This window comes from Lontra canadensis, unplaced genomic scaffold, assembly GCF_010015895.1.
Source record: "Lontra canadensis isolate GAN:19392208 unplaced genomic scaffold, GSC_riverotter_1.0 scaffold148, whole genome shotgun sequence".
In the NCBI taxonomy this organism is placed as follows: Eukaryota; Metazoa; Chordata; class Mammalia; order Carnivora; family Mustelidae; genus Lontra; species Lontra canadensis.
Window position 1 is genome coordinate 2,636,279 of NW_022631142.1, and position 18,050 is coordinate 2,654,328.

The following is an 18,050-nucleotide window of genomic DNA, read 5'->3' on the forward strand; positions in this document are numbered from 1 at the left end:
TCAGATTTTCCAGCACGAAGATCCAAAAGCAGAAGTGGTGACAAATGTGTAGAAAACGTAGTGAAAAAGTCAGAATGCATCATTAAGAATATTACAACAAAAGGAGGGAAAAAAATCTTGGGGAATTCATGTCTGATTCAGCGGGAGTAAACAGCCAACTACAAAGGAGGCTTTAAAGAGCCCTGCAGACTTCTTATACGTAGGACCCAGAAATCCAACTAGGAAGCCGCAACGACCCTTCTCTTCGAGCAGAAGTGTACTTGATGGAAGAGGCTACTTAAGAGTCTGCTGGCGGGGCCACTGAGACATGAAACACATTCCCACCACGTCAGGTGTGAAATAAAACAGAGGTTGCGAACTGGCAGCCGTAGGGCTGTGTAGTTTGCTTTGGCACGGGCTCTATTTTTTTTTAATTAATTAGTTTCCAACACTTAAGAAATGGAGATTTCACATCAAAATCTGAATTTGTGCCTTCTTATAAACAGATGGGGAGATCTAGTCATCTCTGGCCAACACACTCCCATAGTGACAACCAGGGGCAAGCAGTGGCAGTCCTCCCTCCAGAGGGGGGTGCACACCCTCTGGTTTGCTGTTTCCCCATCCAGTCCACCTCGCTTGTCACATCACCTGTCTGCAAGCCCTTGGGTCTGAGACCCTGGGTTTCAAAAGCCCCAAGGCACTGGGGATGAACTCAATTCCATTCAAGCAAGTATCAACTACATTCAAGGCACTTAATATAGGCACAGGGGTTATAAGGAGTAGACATGATCCCCGAACCCCAGGAACTCCAAGGTCACAGTTTCCAGGGAGAGCTAGTAAACTTGAAATTATAATACATTACCACATATGCACTGAAAAGGCTTAGAAGTGGTAAAGACTAATGATTAAATTCCCTTCCTAGCTTTCTGAGATGGTATTTTGCTCACTTATTTCAGTCTTTCTTCTCTTCTCTATGCACTTAAGGGTATAAATTTCCCTCTAAGCACGGCATTAGCTAGATCTTTTAAGTGTCAACATGTATTTTCATGATCACCCAATTAAAACCATTTTCCCGGGGCGCCTGGGTGGCTTAGTGGGTTAAGCCTCTACCTTCAGCTCAGGTCACGATCTCAGGGTCCTGGGATCGAGCCCCGCATTGGGCTCTCTGCTCAGCAGGGAGCCTGCTTCCCTCCCTCTCTCTCTGCCTGCCTCTCTGCCTACTTGTGATCGCTGTCAAATAAATAAATAAATAAATAGCTCCTATTTATAAACAAACAAACAAACAAATAAATAAAATCATTTTCCCTCCCATGTGGTTTCTTCTTTGACCTGGGGGCTATTTAAAGGTGTATTTCTTAATTTCCCAATGTGCAGAATGTTCTAACACTCTTAATTGATCTCCACCTTGACTATCTTGTGGTCAGACATACTCTAAATGATTTTAATCCTTTGAGATCTGTTGAGACTTGCTTTATGGACCCACATCTGGCCAGATGTTCCATAGGTGCCCACTGGGTCAAGTTTGCTGATCGTGTCACTCAAATATTCTACAGCCTTCCTGACTTCTAAGATCCACTTATTCTACCAGGGGCTAAGAGAGGTACGTAGAAGACCTTACAATATGGCGGACTTGTTTATTCCTCCTTGTAAGTGGCTCTGTCCTTTTTTGTGGATTTTTGAAAACTGAGGTATAAAATACGGAAACCGTACACATACAGTTCAATGAATGCTCATACGCATACACCCCCGGTCCAAATCAAGCTACAGAACATTTCCAGCACCTCAGATTTCCAAGTCAATATGTTACCCCGCTCCATTACCACTATTCTGACTTAGGGTGAAAACATTTTCCCTGTTCTTGAAACACATACAAATGCAATCACAGTATATATCCCTTTGTGCCTGGCTTCTTTTGCTAAATATTATGTCTAAGAACTATGTCTACATTCATGTTGTGTAACACGGCAATAGTTCATTCTTTGGACTGCTGTGTGAAATTGTATTGTGAAAGTATGGCATGTTTATCCATTCCACTACAGTGATGGGCATTTGAATTGTCTCCAGCCTGGGCTACTGTGAAAAATCCTGCTACAAGCAACCTTAGTAAACGACTTGTGGTGGGGACGTGCTCTCATTTCTCTCAGGCATATACCAATTCGTGGAACGGATAGATTCTAGAGTAGGCCTTGGTTTCGTTTTAGTGGTTATTGCCCATTTCTTCACTTTCCAGCAATTCTATGGGAATTTTAGTCCTTCCATATCCCCAACACCTGTCATTGTCAGTCTTTGGAAGTGCTTCTGCTAGGTGTGTAATGGGATGTCAGTGTTGTGTAAATTTTTATTTCCCTCATAACTAACGGCACTGAGTATCTACCTCCTCTTTCTTATAAGCCATTTGAATACCCTTCTTTTATAATTACCTGCTGTACAGAAGCATTAAATCACTATACTGTGAACCTGAAACTAATATTAACACTGTCTGTTAACTAACTGAAACATAAATAACAACTTCATGGATAGGAAAAAAAGTGCCTCTTCATCTTTTGCCCATAATTTTGATTGAATTTACTTTGAGGCTGTTATGAGGTACATTAACATTTAGAACTATATCTTTCTCATGAACTGAATCCTTTACTTTGAAGTGCCCCTCTTTATCTCTGGTAAGTTTTTTGGCCTTAAAGTGGACTTTGTCAAAAATTAATACAACTAGGGCGCCTGGGTGGCTCAGTCAGCTAAGTGTCTGCCTTCAGCTCAGGTCATGATCCCAGGGTTCTGGGATAGAGTCCTGCATGGAGCTCCCTGCTTAGTGGGGAGTCTGCTTCTGGCTTTGCCTGCTGCTCCCCCTGCTTGTCCGTGCGCTGTCAGATAAATAAAGTCTTTTTTCAAAAAATTGATACAACTAGGTGAGCTCCTTTTTTGTGTTTGCATGTTTATCTTCTCCTATCCTTTGTTGTTCAACATATCTATATGTTTTAAAGTGGCTCTTGTTAGCAGCAAACAGTTGAATTTTGTTTATTTAGTTTGATAATCATTGTGTTTTGATTTAGTCCATTTTCTATTTAATTCAATGACATATTGGGTTTAAATCTACATCTTACTATGTACATTCTCTTTTTCCTGCCTATTCTAGATTTTCCCCCTCCTACTTACTTTTATATTTATATAAGTACATATTTATATGTATTTATATATGTATATATACATATATATGTGTATTTATATATTATTGGTATTCCATGCTTTTCTTGCCTGAACTTGAAAATTTTACTATTGTTTCAGTGGCTATCCTGAAATTACAATTCACATCCTTTAATATACCAAAGTCTACTGCTGGCACTTTCACTCTCTTTCCAATGTAAAGACATCAGGCTCCCTGTTCAGTGGGGAGTCTGCTTCTCCTTCTCCCTCTGCCCTTACCCCCCTGCTTCTGCACTAAGTAAATAAATAAAATCTACTAAAAAAAAAAAAAGTTAAAAATAGAACTACCCTACAATCCTGTAATCCCACTACTGAGTATTTACCCAAAGAATACAAGAATACTAATTCGAAGGGATACATGCTCCCCTACATTTAGTGTAGCATTGTTTACAATAGCCAAATTATGGAAGCAGCCCATGTGTCCATCTGTAGATGAACAGATAAAGAAGATGGGGCATATATACACAATGGGATACTACTCAGCCCTAAAAAAGAAGGAAGTCTTGCCATTCACTATGACAGAGCTAGAGAGTATAATGCTAAGTGAAATAAATCAGTCAGAGAAAGTCAACTTACAATCTGATTTCACTCATGTGGAATTCAAGAAACAAAAGAAATGAGCAAAGGAAAAGAGAGAGCAAGAGAAATCAAGAATCACACTCTTAACTACAGAGAACAAACTGGTTATCAGAGGAGAGGTGGATAGAAGGATGGGTTAAATAGGTGGTAGGGATCAAGGAGGGCACTTGTGATGGGCACCAAGTGTTGTATGGAAGTGATGAATCACTAAAGTTGTACACCTGAAACTAATATTACACTGTAAGCAAACTATACTGGAATTAAAATAAAAATATACATAAATAATTCAATTTAATTAGTCTCTTAACTCTAATCTGGAGCCCCTGTGGGTCTATTCTATTGTCTCTTGCTTTTGTTGTTCTCATTCATATTGTCTTGTCTCTTCCTGTGCCTGGTTATTTTTAATTGTGTGCAGACACTGTATTTGAAAACTCGTTTGTAAAAATAATTGAAGCCTAGGATGTTGTTTTTCTCCACAGAGGATTTATGATAGTTTCTCCCAGAACCTAGAAACACTGGCAAACAGGGATTACCACAAATCAATTTAATGAGAATTCTAACTCAACTACAGTTCATTCACTCTATCTCCTCTTCACCCTTCCCTCTAGGGTGTAGACTTTTGGGGTCCCAACCCAAAGCAAGGGGACTTAACTCCCTCTTTTTAGGCCTTTGCAGGCCCAAATTGTGCCCCTATCTTGGGAGGCTCTGGTAACTGCCCCTACCCTCCTTTCTCTCCTAATCAACAAAGGTAAGCTTGCAGAAGCTATGTTGGCACTGTGTGACCTTTTCCCTCAAGCCTAATTAGACCCTTGAATACTTGACCCATCTGGGCTAATTTCTTTCAATGTGGAATGTGGTTGGCCTTTAGAAATGGCCAGTCTCCATTATATGAACTCAGAAGCCAGAGGGCAGCTGGAGCGAGTGGTAGGCAGCCAGTAGACAGGCAGACAGAATAAAGCACTGAAGTGGAAAGAAGCAGAGAAGAACCATTTAGAGATCCTTAAAACTCTCCCGGTTCTTCATGGGACAGAAGCATATCTCTACTTGTGCTCACCAAGACTTTCCCCACGCCCTTAGGATCAACTCCCCTTTTTACACTTATGCTAAACTGAGGTGGGGATTGTGTCCTTGCAGCTAAGGGCCACAATGTTAGGGAAGGACTAGTGTTTCATACATATATATTTAAGATTTATGTATTTGAGAGAGAGAGAGAGAGAGCGTGAGCAGGAGGGACAGGGAGGAGAAAGAATTTCAAGCCCCTGACTCGAGGCGATCCCACGACCCTGAGATCACAGTCCAAGCCAAAACTAAGAGTCAGATGCTTAACCAAGTGGGCCACCCAGCACCCCTAGTGCTTTATATTTTGTCAAGACTATAGAATACTAGGGGCACCTGGGTGGCTCAGTGGGTTGAGACCTCTGCCTTCGGCTTGGGTCATGGTCCCAGGGTTCTGGGATGGAGCCCCACGTTGGGCTCTGCTTGGCAGGGAGCCTGCTTCTCCCCCTATCTCTCTCTGCCTGCCTCTCTGCCTACTTGTGGTCCCTGTCTGTCAAATAAATAAATAAAATCTTTTTTAAAAAAGACTATAGGCTACTGTTACTAATAAGCTGAGAGACAAATCAAGAGTCAACATATCTTTGAAAGACTTTCAAGGTAAAGGCCTGTGATTTCGAGGCCACCTTCTAATGTTTCTCTGCCAGGGACACCCCACAGGTCTTCCAGAACTGCTTTACCACCAGGATCACTTGCAAGGCACAGTCAACAGTATCTGATAAGATATGTGCGTGCAGGTAGACTACGAGCAGTTGGAGGCAAGGCAGAGCCATACAGCTCCTGCAAAATAATGCAAGCAGTGAAGTGGGCTAGCACCAGGACACTAAGAGTATGCTGCATTTAGTGCCGAAAGGGTCCATAAAGGAGGTGGGCATGAATGTTAGCAATAACTATTGCTTGGAATAGGCTAGGAGCAGAACAGGTGCTCAATAAACCACAGCAATAGCAAGACACATCAGTTGTGTAAATACAGTTCTTGGCAAACAAGGGTTGCCTCCATTTACTTCTCCCACGCAGGGTGGTGAACCCTTTGAGGACAAGGTCTATGACCTTGTACTATCAGTGCCCATCACAGGGTCTGGTATACAGTAGGCAGTGAGTGAATGCTGAATGAGTGAATGGAAGAATTAATAGCATTTTACAAGAACCGGTCTACAACACCTTGTCTTAAACTCCTGAGGCCATATGTTTCAGAATAAAGAACTTTTCAGATGTTAGAAAGTTAACAATGATGCATATTACATAACACCCTCGTGGGGTCTGGGGCAGCACTTCATAGTCAAATATGCTACGACTATAAGCAGAGTCATATTACATGGAATAAATTAAGTCTACAAATAGCCCCACATCCATTCAGATCAGGTTTTGCTGCCAAATACATTTTGTCACCAAACTTAACCAATAAAAAAATGCTCTAGATTCCAGAATTATAAAGATCTGCTAAAAATGAAAACTCAAGGAACCCTAGAAAGGACCGCTAATTTTCACTTTTTTATTGGGAAACTATTGTTAGCGGCGCTCATAGCCTACATGAGTTCACAGGTAAGTTTAGCTGCTGATTAGACCTGGTTAAAGAAAATGAAAGGTCAGAGGGCGTCTGGGTGGTTCAGTCAGTTAAGCAGCTGCCTTTGGCTCAGGTCATGATTTCAGGATCCTGGGATCCGTGAGGAGTCTGCTTCTCCCTCTCTCTCTCTGCCCTTCCGCCTGCTTGTTTTCTCTCTCAAAATAAATAAATCTTAAAAAAAAAAAAAGCGGGGGGCGCCTGAGTGGCTCAGTGGGTTAAAGTCTCTGCCTTCGGCTTGGGTAGTGATCCCAGGGTCCTGGGAACAGCCCCGCATCGGGCTCTCTGCTCAGCAGGGAGCCTACTTCCTCCTCTCTCTCTGCCTGCCTCTCTGCCTACTTGTGATCTCTGTCAAATAAATAAAATATTTTTTAAAAAAAGGGGGGGTTGAGAAGGAATTATCCAGAATAAAGCTTAGAAAGTAAAAAATATTAAAATAAAGAGACAAGACGCAGACAAGACTGGAAGGAGAGGGAGTTCATAGTCTACAAGAGGACACGAATTTGTAATCGGTTAAGGTCCAAAGAGGGATGACAAAGCACTGAAAAAAAAGCACTGAAAAAAACACATGGAAATCTATGTGAGAGGATCTGGAAAGGCTAAGCTCATTGTGAAGGATGGGAAGCGTGCCAAGACAGACATTCAGGCAAGGGAACATGAGCACAAGCACATAAAGGCATGGCCGGGCGACTCATGATCTATCACCTGCTCCGATTTCAAGGTAGGTCTATGAAACCTGACTACTTCTCAGCATTTCAACCTTACCTATGGGGTCTAACCAGATTCAAGCTTTCCAATAAGTGCATCGGATGGCAGAAGTCTACCCTATAGCAAAGGATAATTTGTGTGCTTCAGACACTCATCTGAGAGCCCCACGTGAAAGAGAAAATCCACCTGAGCTGCAGTGCAGTCTCCTAACTGGCAGCATTAGCCACCTGACACTTGCTGGAAATACAAACTCTTGGGTCCACCCCAAACCTACTGAATCAGAAACTCTGGAGGTGGGGCCCAACAATCTGTGTTAATAAACTTTCCCAAGGTTCTGAAGCATGCTAAGTTTTGATTAACTCCTGATCTAAAGTACACCTTTCTCCCAGTACGATTCAGACCACCGCTTAGAATTTGTTACAAACATCTCTTGGGAAGCAGTCCAGACCTCCTGAAGCCACTGTGCTGCAGGGGAGCCCGGCCTCCACAGCTCCAACAGGCACTCCCTGTGAATCTCGTGTGTCCGATTCCAAGTTTCCAATGTCACTGCATTAGATTATCAACTCCTCAAGGGCAAGAACTGTCTTGTTCACAGTTCAGTTTCTTTCTAATAGTGGGGTGGTAACAGACACTCAGTGACTGTTTTTAAATGATTAGCTAGCTCTGGATCAACAGGCACATTATTACAGCAATGTCAAGGTACCGTGACTGGGAACTACGGGGGTATGTGCTTGTCTGACCTTGTCTTATTTCCCTTAACACACAAAAAAGTTCAGCTTATTTAAAATGGTGGTCAGCAGCTTGTTAAGAATAGCTGGATTACTGGGGTGCCTGGGTGGCTCAGTGGGTTAAGCCTCTGTCTTCGGCTCAGGTCATGATCTCAGGGTCCTGGGATCGAGCCCTGCATCAGGCTCTCTGCTCGGTGGGGGGCCTGCTTCTCCCTCTCTCTCTGACTGCCTCTCTACTTGTGATCGTTCTGTCAAATAAATAAAATAAATCTTAAAAAAAAAAAAAGAATAGCTGGATTGTTAACTGTGGAATTAAAGCTATTTTTGTTTTAAGTTCTTTGGTTTTATTTTTTTTATTTTTTTTTTTAAGATTTTATTTATTTATTTGACAGAGAGAGATCACAAAGCAGGCAGAGAGGCAGGCAGAGAGAGAGGAGGAAGCAGGCTCCCTGCTGAGCAGAGAGCCCGATGTGGGGCTCGATCCCAGGACCCTGAGATCATGACCCGAGCTGAAGGCAGCGGCTTAACCCACTGAGCCACCCAGGCGCCCCAAAGTTCTTTGGTTTTAAAGAAGACTGTGGGTTGGGAGAGCAAAAAAGGGAGTTGAGGGCCTTCGTGCAACACCTCAGCTACCTTGAGGTGAAGTTCAGACTAATTAGAGTAAAGCTGATAGACATAACTGTTAGCCTGGGGGAATATGATCCACTCAGAAACACTACTCCGGCCCGAAAAGAGATGGCTTTCAGCACCGCATCCTTTGTTTAGATTTGGAAGAAAGAGACCCTCAGAATTCAGGCTCCTTAGTTCTTACTAAACACAGGTCACCCACCAAATCAGTTCAGTTAGAGGCAAGAGCTCCGCATTTCTCAAGAAGTTAAACATTTTCAAGTTTTGTAACCAACTGAGACTGAACTGAAATGGCTCAAGAAACACACACACACCAGAAATTAAATAATTGAACTCGAGGATACACGTATTTTAATAGTCCTGTTCAGAAAAACTGTCTATTTTTCTACCCAATTCAGTGTCAGTGATATACAAAAATATAAACAGATTACCATATTTACAGGAAGATATACAAAACAATCACCAAGGAACAAATCCGGCAAAGTGTCAAACTGTTGCTTATCCACAGCCACTCAAGTGTACGTGGTTTATTGTAGGACAGTTGCCCGGGAAAGATGCTATGTGAATTCATACCTTCCATAAGCTCAAGCAAACACTACAAGAGCTGACAGAACCATGCTTAGCACGGACAGTCAGAGAAAAGCTTTTAAAGAACATGCTCTAATTTTCAGGCCAATGTTATAGCAGGAGCGGGCTCACAGGCAGGATGTGGCTTCATCAAAGTAAATGCTTCCCTCCTCTTGGCCTTCCTAAGATCCTCTTCCTTGTATACAGGAGAAGCTCTCTTCGATAACAGGTGATTGAGCAACACCCTACCCAGAAGATGGAGCGTAGATTATCAACACAATGGGGAAAAGGAATAGACTCTCTTCTCAACTAAATACAATCCAGATTTGGGGAGGCAATTTCTAAATCTCCAGCAGGCGGACATTATGTGACCTGTATTTTGTACACAGCACATTCCCTTGAGAGAAAATAGGACTGAGCACCTCAGAAATGTTCCTATTGCTCATCAAATAGATCTTTTCCCAAAGTATATGGGGAATGCAAAACCCTAAACCAAGCCAGATATTAAAGGAATCATCCCATCGTCACTCTCAGGAATCCAATGGGTCACATAGCACAATTCTTCTTTACTGGAAGCAGGTTAAGAGTCCTTTTCTCCCAAAATTCCTCAGCCAGGGGCAGCCCAGAGAGTGGAACACAAAAAGCTCAACAACATGGAATGCAACAGTTTTCAGTCAACCTCGCCACAATCTTCTGGTCATCTCCAAGACACTACCACATTCAAAATTCAAGTTCATATTCAAAAAAGAGAGCATTCTACTTCAGATGACAAGAAAGAGAAAGAGGGAGAGAAAGAGAAGGAGGGAGGAAGAAAGAGAAAGAGAGAGAGAAAGAAAGAGAGAGAGGGGGAAAGGAAGAAATAAAGAAAGCAGGAGGGAGGAAGAGAGGGAGGAAGGAGAGAAAGCAGAGAAAGAAACAAAGGAACAGAAATTAGCCTAACTACTCCAAATGCTGGACAACCGGGGAACAGCTTCCTGAAGACACTCAAGGCCAGCAGGATTCACTTATAATTTGGCATGTGCTGGCTGAAGGGGCAACAAACAAAAAGAATAAAGATATAATGCATCAAGTAATCAGACAAATGGTAGACATACATACCACATTAAAGATTCATATACAATACTGTGCTGATTTTAAAGAAGAAATTGGGGGAGAGGAGAGGGAACAGACAATAGGAAAAGAATTACAAGGGAGCGTTTCAGCCCAATGCCAGTCCAGTGAATACTTACCAGTGGGACTTCCTATCTTTCATCTCCAAAGAAGTCGATCTAGTCAATTATAAAATTACCTTCTCACTTTTGGGACATACAACATACTCCCAAGTACAGTAAGCCCTCCAACATTTTGGTTTCACTTGCTATATGACTAAGTTGTTTCTGATTGTAAAGATTTTCCTAATATATTTTTATTAGCCAGTTAACACAGTAAAGGCTGCTCCCTCTGTGAGGCCAAGCAAGCTTCACCAAATAATTTGATCTAATGAAGATGAAGGGTGGGGACTGGGGGCATGAAGAGGAAAAAGGGAAAGTTTCCTGGTTTTAGTTGCAAAACTTTTTCTCTCACTTGAAAACCTCTGCAATCACTTAATGTTTTGTTCCAGAAAAAGAAAGCAAAACTACTTGGGAAAATACCCATATACTTATTGTTTACTAGCATGATACAAAACAAATTCATAGTTGTTAGTCAATCATCTTTCGAAAACCAAATGTGAATGTTTAATCTTGTAACTTAAGAACTGAATTTTTCCACATTCCTTTATATAGAGTTAGCATCTGTAAATTGAGATCTTTTTTGGACAATCATGCAAATTTAATTTGTCCCTGGAAAGAAAAACACAACCTACCAGATTAACAAAATATGTCCTTTAAACAATAATTTTTCTGCGAATTTTTCTGCACTGTTACCACTTTTATCCTTCAGTAAACAGAAACTACTCTTAAAAGGCTTATGGATTGCAAGTGTACAGGGAGTTAAAACTCTCCGCACAATTAGGAAGATTGAATCAAGTCAACCTATTTTACCTTCTGAGCGGGCTCTACTCAGTTCAAAAGTAAATTCTAAACATTTTCCAGCTATTATTATTAAGCTAGAGAAGCTAGAGACATTTTTACTGCCATCGAGGCTTCTGTAAAATTGAATAAAGATTTTATTATACCACACACACAAAAAGCAATCGGTACAGAAAAGGCAGTTTTCGGTTATTCTGTTGAGAATTTCTTTCCATGATTTCTCCCATTAAAGTATAGTTTTCAAAGCAACCACCATGACAAAGGAAGCATCTAATTAGTCCATTTTCTTCTGATCCAAGAATGCTGAACATTTACTGTCCCATCTGTAGCTGTATCAGCAGTGTAATGAACACAGTTTATATTACTGAGCTATTCTTTGAACTCCAAGAACTGTTGAAGTCTTTTCTGATGTTCTGCAGATGCTTGCACAGCACTAAATGAAACATAAATTCAAAGCATAAGCTTTATTTTACATTAAGCATATTAAGTGAACCACAGAGCACAGAGTCAATATTTTTCAAAACAATTAAAAACAAATAGAAATCTTCACTTATTGAGTACTTCTGAGAAAGCTGGATGAAAACCCTCCTTAATTTAATGAGGAGGAGGGCTTGCATTCAGTAACGGCATGCTTCTACCTTCTAAAAGACCAAAGCAAATTAAGACTGACAAGGGAAAGCATCGATTTGAACCTGCTCTGCTGTGGAACCTGCTGTGCAGAGTTCCAGGCCTGGCAGCAGATTTTCTGGATTTTATTATTTTATTTAAACCAGATTCCAACATTATCTTTGAGTTGTGGAGTATTTGAATTGCCTTTAATATAAAATCCTTTAAACTAAAATGTTTGGTTAAAACACAATGGACTCCACTAATCGTTTTCAAAGGTAACAGCTTGGTGGTTTAGATTTAGTTCTCCCTTTGAACGTAGTCGTGTCTCAGATGGGGAAATGGAGTTCTCTCCCCACGCTCGCCCCCACTAACGTACACTACCTTGATGAACTTAGAGCAAATATATCCCGAAACTAGTATAAAACCTCCTTTTAAACTTTTGGGCAAAAACCGAATACAGTGAAAGATTCTCGTTCTCTGGCTGTTGAAGATGTATTATTAAATGATAAAATTCCAGATTACAGAAAGTCACCACTTTTAAAAGTGCCAAAAAAAAAGTCTTATTATAGTAATTTCACTACAAATCATCCCCAATTGCCTTACAAATACACATCTCTGCTAGATTCAACCTTGCAGCTGCCTCCAATTGAACCATTTCAAGTACTTTACTGTGTGGACTGGTGAAGCCGGATTACACACCTCTTCCATAGGAGGGTCAACAGAGGTAAACAGACCTTTTGTGAAAAGGCCAGAGGTCAAGGAGACAACACCGCCTAGCAGTATAGTACAGACACCAGTGGACAGGCTCTGAGGTCAGAGGATTTGAGTCTGAATTCTGATTCTGCATAATCATGGGAAAGTTAAACCATTAGGTAACTTGACCACAACCACAGATTGTTAATGACGTAACTAGACATAAATCCAAATGTTTTAACTCCACATCTTCTTTTCCCACCATACCATTCTGTCCTAGACGTACAAAATAGTCTCTGCTGACCTCATCAAATTTCAAACATGGCTCTTCCATGTTTTAGAGAAAAGAAACTAAGGCAGAGTTTCATCCTCCTAATTTTTTTATCAGTCATCTATCCCCCTTTCATATCTAAAACTCTCCGCGCCCCCTCTCCCTGTTCTCGCTCGATCATCGGTACCCATATCCCAGGTTCCACAGCCATCCAGCATCCCCCACCTGACATCTTAGAGGCAGTCCTAGGCACAGGAAGAAAAAGAGGTGTTTTAAGAGTAGGAAGATCGGATGTCAGGTTCCCGTTCTAACACCAACTAGGTGGGGCTATTAGGCAAGTCCTTCACCTTCTTGAGCCTCAGTCTCTGCATCTGTGTGGTTATGATAACCTCTACACTTCACAGACTCTTTAAGGAAATGAAACGAACATGGATAAAGTGCTCAGTATATTGTCCAGAACAGTGCTGTCCCAATAAACTTCCTGTAATGACAAAAGTCTTCTAGACCTGAGCCATCTAGTACGGCAGCCACAAGCCATATGTAGTTATGAAGGACTTAAAATATGGCCAGTGTGACTGACCCACTGAATTTTTAGTTAATTTAAATTTAAACTGCCATATGCAGCTATCATATTGGAGAACACAGATCTAGAAGACACTCAATAAAATTTTGTCTGTTTTTAAGCAAGTGAATAAACCTTTCACGGCTCTTTACATTCCCACACAGAACCAAGTGTTCCATAAAAACCTACTATTTCTGCTGTGTATTATGGAAGTAAAAGCAAATATCCTGCTGTTTCTAAAATCGGGCAGTTTGAGGAAGCTCTGAGCTATTTATTGATAGTTCTGCATACAGGAAAAGCAATCTCTTGTGTCTTCTAAAGTTCATTTATAATTGTGATAAACACAGTTAATAAACTTGTATCCCTTATCCTGCCTAACTAGATTGTTTCATGAGAAGAAAGCAGTAAACATGAATGAAACTAAATATAAACAGGTCTGGCATTTGTGGTTTTCTCTCCGGTTCCGTTTCCGAAGGTGTTACGATCTGTCACTATTTTTCCAGCATGATTCACAAAGCACCAAGGACTCGTTTATGGAACACTCTGCTCACCCCAAGTCTTAACTAGCTAACCAAGATGTAATATCAGAAGTATTTTTACTATGCTTTTCTGTAAAGGTACTCCATTTTTTGCCTTTTTTCTCTCATAAGGATGTTTTGGTAATTTAAAAAAATTATATACATAATTCAAAATTATATAGAATATAATGAAATTACATTTACTGCTTTTATTAACTTTCTATATCCTCTTTTTTGTCTGTATGAAAGAAGGCCCCAAAGCTTATATGACAGGTCCAATTTTAAAATATAAATATTACTAACTCCAAACTGTTAATTCCCAGTAGGAATCATGAAAGCCCCAAAAGAACATGTTCAACATGTGAGCCTTTATAATTCTCATATCTATTTCTCAAGGGAACTCCCGAAAGTGGATTCTTATCATGGATTAAAACAGGTAAACTTACTTCAGATGTTCACCAAATGTAGTAGTTATTCGATAGATGGCAGTTTTTAGTGATGCTCTAAATGCAAATCTTAATGTTTTATAAGAAGTGTCCACAAGACTTCCGGAAATCCGAGGCGGTTTACTGGAAGCGTGAGGAAGCTTGAAGTACTTGTCCACTGCCTAGATCAAAAAAGAAAGAAAGAAAATAGTTCAGAATATCAAGGAAGCCATATTTAGTCCAAAGGATTAAGGAGATTTTATTTCAAATAGATGGACAGAGATACACACATCATACAGACATACTAGACAACATTTATTCTGGATCACAATCAGAAGTTGGGGGGGGGTGGGAAGCAAAAAAAGAACAGTGTGAGAAACAGCACAGTGGAGGTTCAGCCCCAATAGCAGTTAGCAGAGAAAAGTCCAGACCCGTCCTCTAAAAAGGAGCTATACTCCAATGGCCTTGAAAAAGCAAAGCTGGGAAGTGAAACACAGATATCCTACTCTGCTTACGGTGTGTGACCACTAAGAATACTTCTATTATAGATCTCAGCAAAAAGAGAGACAAGACCAAAACTATATGTAAATCAAGTTACTTACTAAACTAGCTTATTTTCCTTTTCATTTCTAGATGATAAAGCATCTCTGAACAAGAAAAAGTGGGGAGAACTGACTTTATTTATCCTTGATAATGAGATTTAAGTATATCTTTTAAAGGTCCAAGGTAAACAATACAATTTTTATATGATATAACTACATTTTAAAAAGGGAAAACTGAAGAAACAAAAGTTTAAGTGGATTAATCTAGTATAGGAAGATCATTTCTACAGGGAGAAGAAATAATAGTAAAAGCTTATTCTTTATAATTATGGATATAACCATCAAAAGAACTAAAAACAGTTAAAATGATTTCTGCCATCAAGTTTTTTTTTGTTTGTTTGTTTGTTTTTAAACTCATTTGACAGAGAAAGAGACACAGCGAGAGGGAACAGAAGCAGGAGGAGTAAGAGAGGGAGAAGTAAGCTTCCCACCAATGCAGGGTTCCATCCCAGGACCCTGTGATCATGACCTGAGCTGAAGGCAGACCCTTAATGACTGAACCACCCAGGCACCCCTGCCATCAAGTTTTTAATTTCAAGAACATTTTTGTATCATCTGAGTGATCCTGTTTATTTTAGCATCCTAGTTTTAAGGACACAACATCTTCTCCTATTTCTGAGGATTTTGATGATTTTTGTTGTTTTGGTTTTTTGATTTTGGTTCTTTCTTCCCTTCCTTTGCTTCTTTGGTCTCTATCTTCTGCGTTAGAGATTCTACTCAGAAATCTAGTGATCCCTGGCTCAAGACTGAGGGTGGGACCTCTTAAAAAATCTGACCGAAAGCTGGGTACACAGAGATTACCGACAACAGGCTTCACAACAGGTGATCTGCATGGGTTTTTTTTTTAGGGTGGGTGCCCAGCTCAGTCAACTTTTTCTTCTTGGATTAGTCAGAGTTCCCAGAGAAGAGTGTTCCAGTACCCTGTCTGGAGAGCCTGTGCTCAGGTGAGTATACCCCTATGCTTTTCAAACAAGACCCACAACTATGTCTGTTGTTATCTACTCACAACGCTGCCAGCCCAGAGCCCCCGGTGTTCTACCTTCTCTGAAGAATAAACCTCAACTGCTGGAGGGAGAAGCACCAGCAGCAGAGAATCTAGGGACCTAACCGATTTTCAAACAGCTCTCAACTCTCCTTATTCTGGTACCTGTCCCTTCACCCTCGGTTCCAGAGGCACTTGGTGCCTGTCCCACTACTGACTTCAGATTTGCCTCTGAGATCTGTTAAGTTAGTTATCTCAACCATCTGCTCTCCAGCTTTGAAGACTCTGTTGCTGTTGTCTCCTCTCCTGTTTATGGATTTATGTCTTTTTAAAAGTCCTTTTACTGTAGTTTAGCAGAGCTTTGAGGGGAAGGAACAAGATTTAATGCGTGTGTTCAGTTTGCCATGACAAGTTCAAGTCCAATTATTTATTCTTTCAGTAGTAACTTATAAGAGTATTTCCCAAGACTGGGACATATTTGAGAAAATTTTAGGCAGTATGGGAGGTAGTATTCAGTGACACACTTAAGCAACATTAGATAACACTGAATCATAATGGATAAAGTTACTTCCTTTTCAATTTTCTTGTAAACTTTCTGACTAACCCTCATCAGACAAGGAAAAATAGTCATCATCATTTACCACCTGGGTCCAATAGATCATTTCTATAATTTAAGGTTATCTTATAAAAAATTTACAAAAGAATGATACCATCAAAATGGAATATTTTAAAAAACTTTTGACAGGGGTGCCTGAGTGGCTCAGCGGGTTAAAGCCTCTGCCTTTGGCTCAGGTCATGATCTCAGGGTCCTGGGATTGAGCCCTGCATCAGGCTCTCTGCTCATCAGGGAGCCTGCTTCCCCTCCTCCCTGCCTGCCTCTCTGCCTATTTGTCATCTCTGTCAAATAAATAAATAAAATCTTTTTAAAAATTTTAAATAAAAAATAAATAAAAACTTTTGACAGCTCATAATTTTGTTGAAGAGAGACTAGCCATTTTCCTTGCACCGTAACTGGAAAACTCTTCATCCTCAGGTTTATAAAGAAAAATTCAGTGACCAATCCAGTGAGCTTTTTCATTTCAAAATCATTTATTCCCTTCCAATTACCTTTGTATACACCTTTGTGTACATTTAGCACTTATCCACTTATAAACCATATAAAGTAAATTTTGGGGTAAAATATCACAGAAAATGAAACAATACCATCACATGTACTTTCGACCAAGTGGGATGATTCACAGGTTCTTATTATAAAATATTGTCAGACAAGTCTTTCCTCTTGAATGACTTACTGGATGGGAATATTTCCTTTTTCTCCTAAAAAATACACTGTTCTGTCATTTATACTGGAGTTTGAGGAAATATACCTAGAATATTATCATCTGATTCACAGTCTGAAATTCCTCTTACATGATCACCATTAAAATCTAGAGCGCTGCTATCCAGTATGGTAGCCACTGAGATACATGTAGCTACTAAGCACTTGAAATGTGGCAGCTCTCAACTGAGATACGCTGTTAAGTGAAAAATACATATCAGACCTTGAAGACTTAGTGTTAAAAAATATGTAGATTATCTCATTAGTAATTGTGTATTGATTGCATGATAAAATTAAAATACTGTAGATTTACTGAGTTAAATAAAATATTATCATTAAAATTAACCTCATCTGTTTTTTTTAAGATTTTATTTACTTATTTAAGAGAGAGAGAGACAGAGAGAGAGGGAACAGAAGCAAGGGGAGTGGGAGAGGGAGAAGCAGGCTTCCCGCTGAACAGGGAGCCCCATGCGGGGCTCGATCCCGGGACTCTGGGATCATGACCCGAGCTGAAGGCAGACGCCTAATGACTGAGCCACCCAGGCACCCTCATCTGTATTTTTTTAATGTAACTCCTAGAAAAACGTAAAGTTACACAAATGTATTGCATTATATTTCAATTTGACAGGGCTGTCTAGAGTTCTATTTGCATTCATGTTCTGATTTACCTAAATAATTACTGAACATACTGGTAATTGTCTTCCCATTACCAGTGTGAACAAAACATTTTAAAATTCTGAATTAGCAACCATATTCAATGAAAGCTTAAAATTAAAAAAAAAATACTATAAAAATGTGTATCTAGGCCTTTTCTTGAAAGATGACATAATACTATGTGATTTCATCATTCTCCTGTTTTCTCGTTGGTCTTTTTACCACAGTTGGAAATAACTGATGAGTAATGATGAAATAATTTCCTAGGATGATCAAAGAGTAAACTGTTCCAAGATACTGGAAATGGAAAATCACTAAGATTCCAAAATACATCTTAGATTTTAAAAGGGTCCTAAGGGTAAATGCAAAAGAATGAATTTTATTGAATTGTTTCTTCTCTTTGTTCT

At 40.1% G+C, this 18,050-nt stretch overlaps 1 protein-coding gene across 2 annotated transcripts in view; it reads right to left on the reverse strand.

Annotated features, from left to right (window-relative positions):
* Nucleotides 1-11,123: 11,123 nt before the first annotated feature.
* The window catches only part of NDC1 (NDC1 transmembrane nucleoporin), a 42,977-nt gene continuing 36,050 nt past the window's right edge, over nt 11,124-18,050 (reverse strand). For both annotated transcript variants that reach the window (XM_032844115.1, XM_032844116.1), the window contains exons 17-18: nt 14,109-14,269; nt 11,124-11,442 (exon numbers count right to left, since the gene is read on the reverse strand). In XM_032844115.1, coding sequence (XP_032700006.1) covers nt 11,379-11,442; nt 14,109-14,269 — 225 coding nt within the window. In that variant the 3' untranslated portion in view covers nt 11,124-11,378. The remainder of the gene's footprint in view (nt 11,443-14,108; nt 14,270-18,050) is intronic.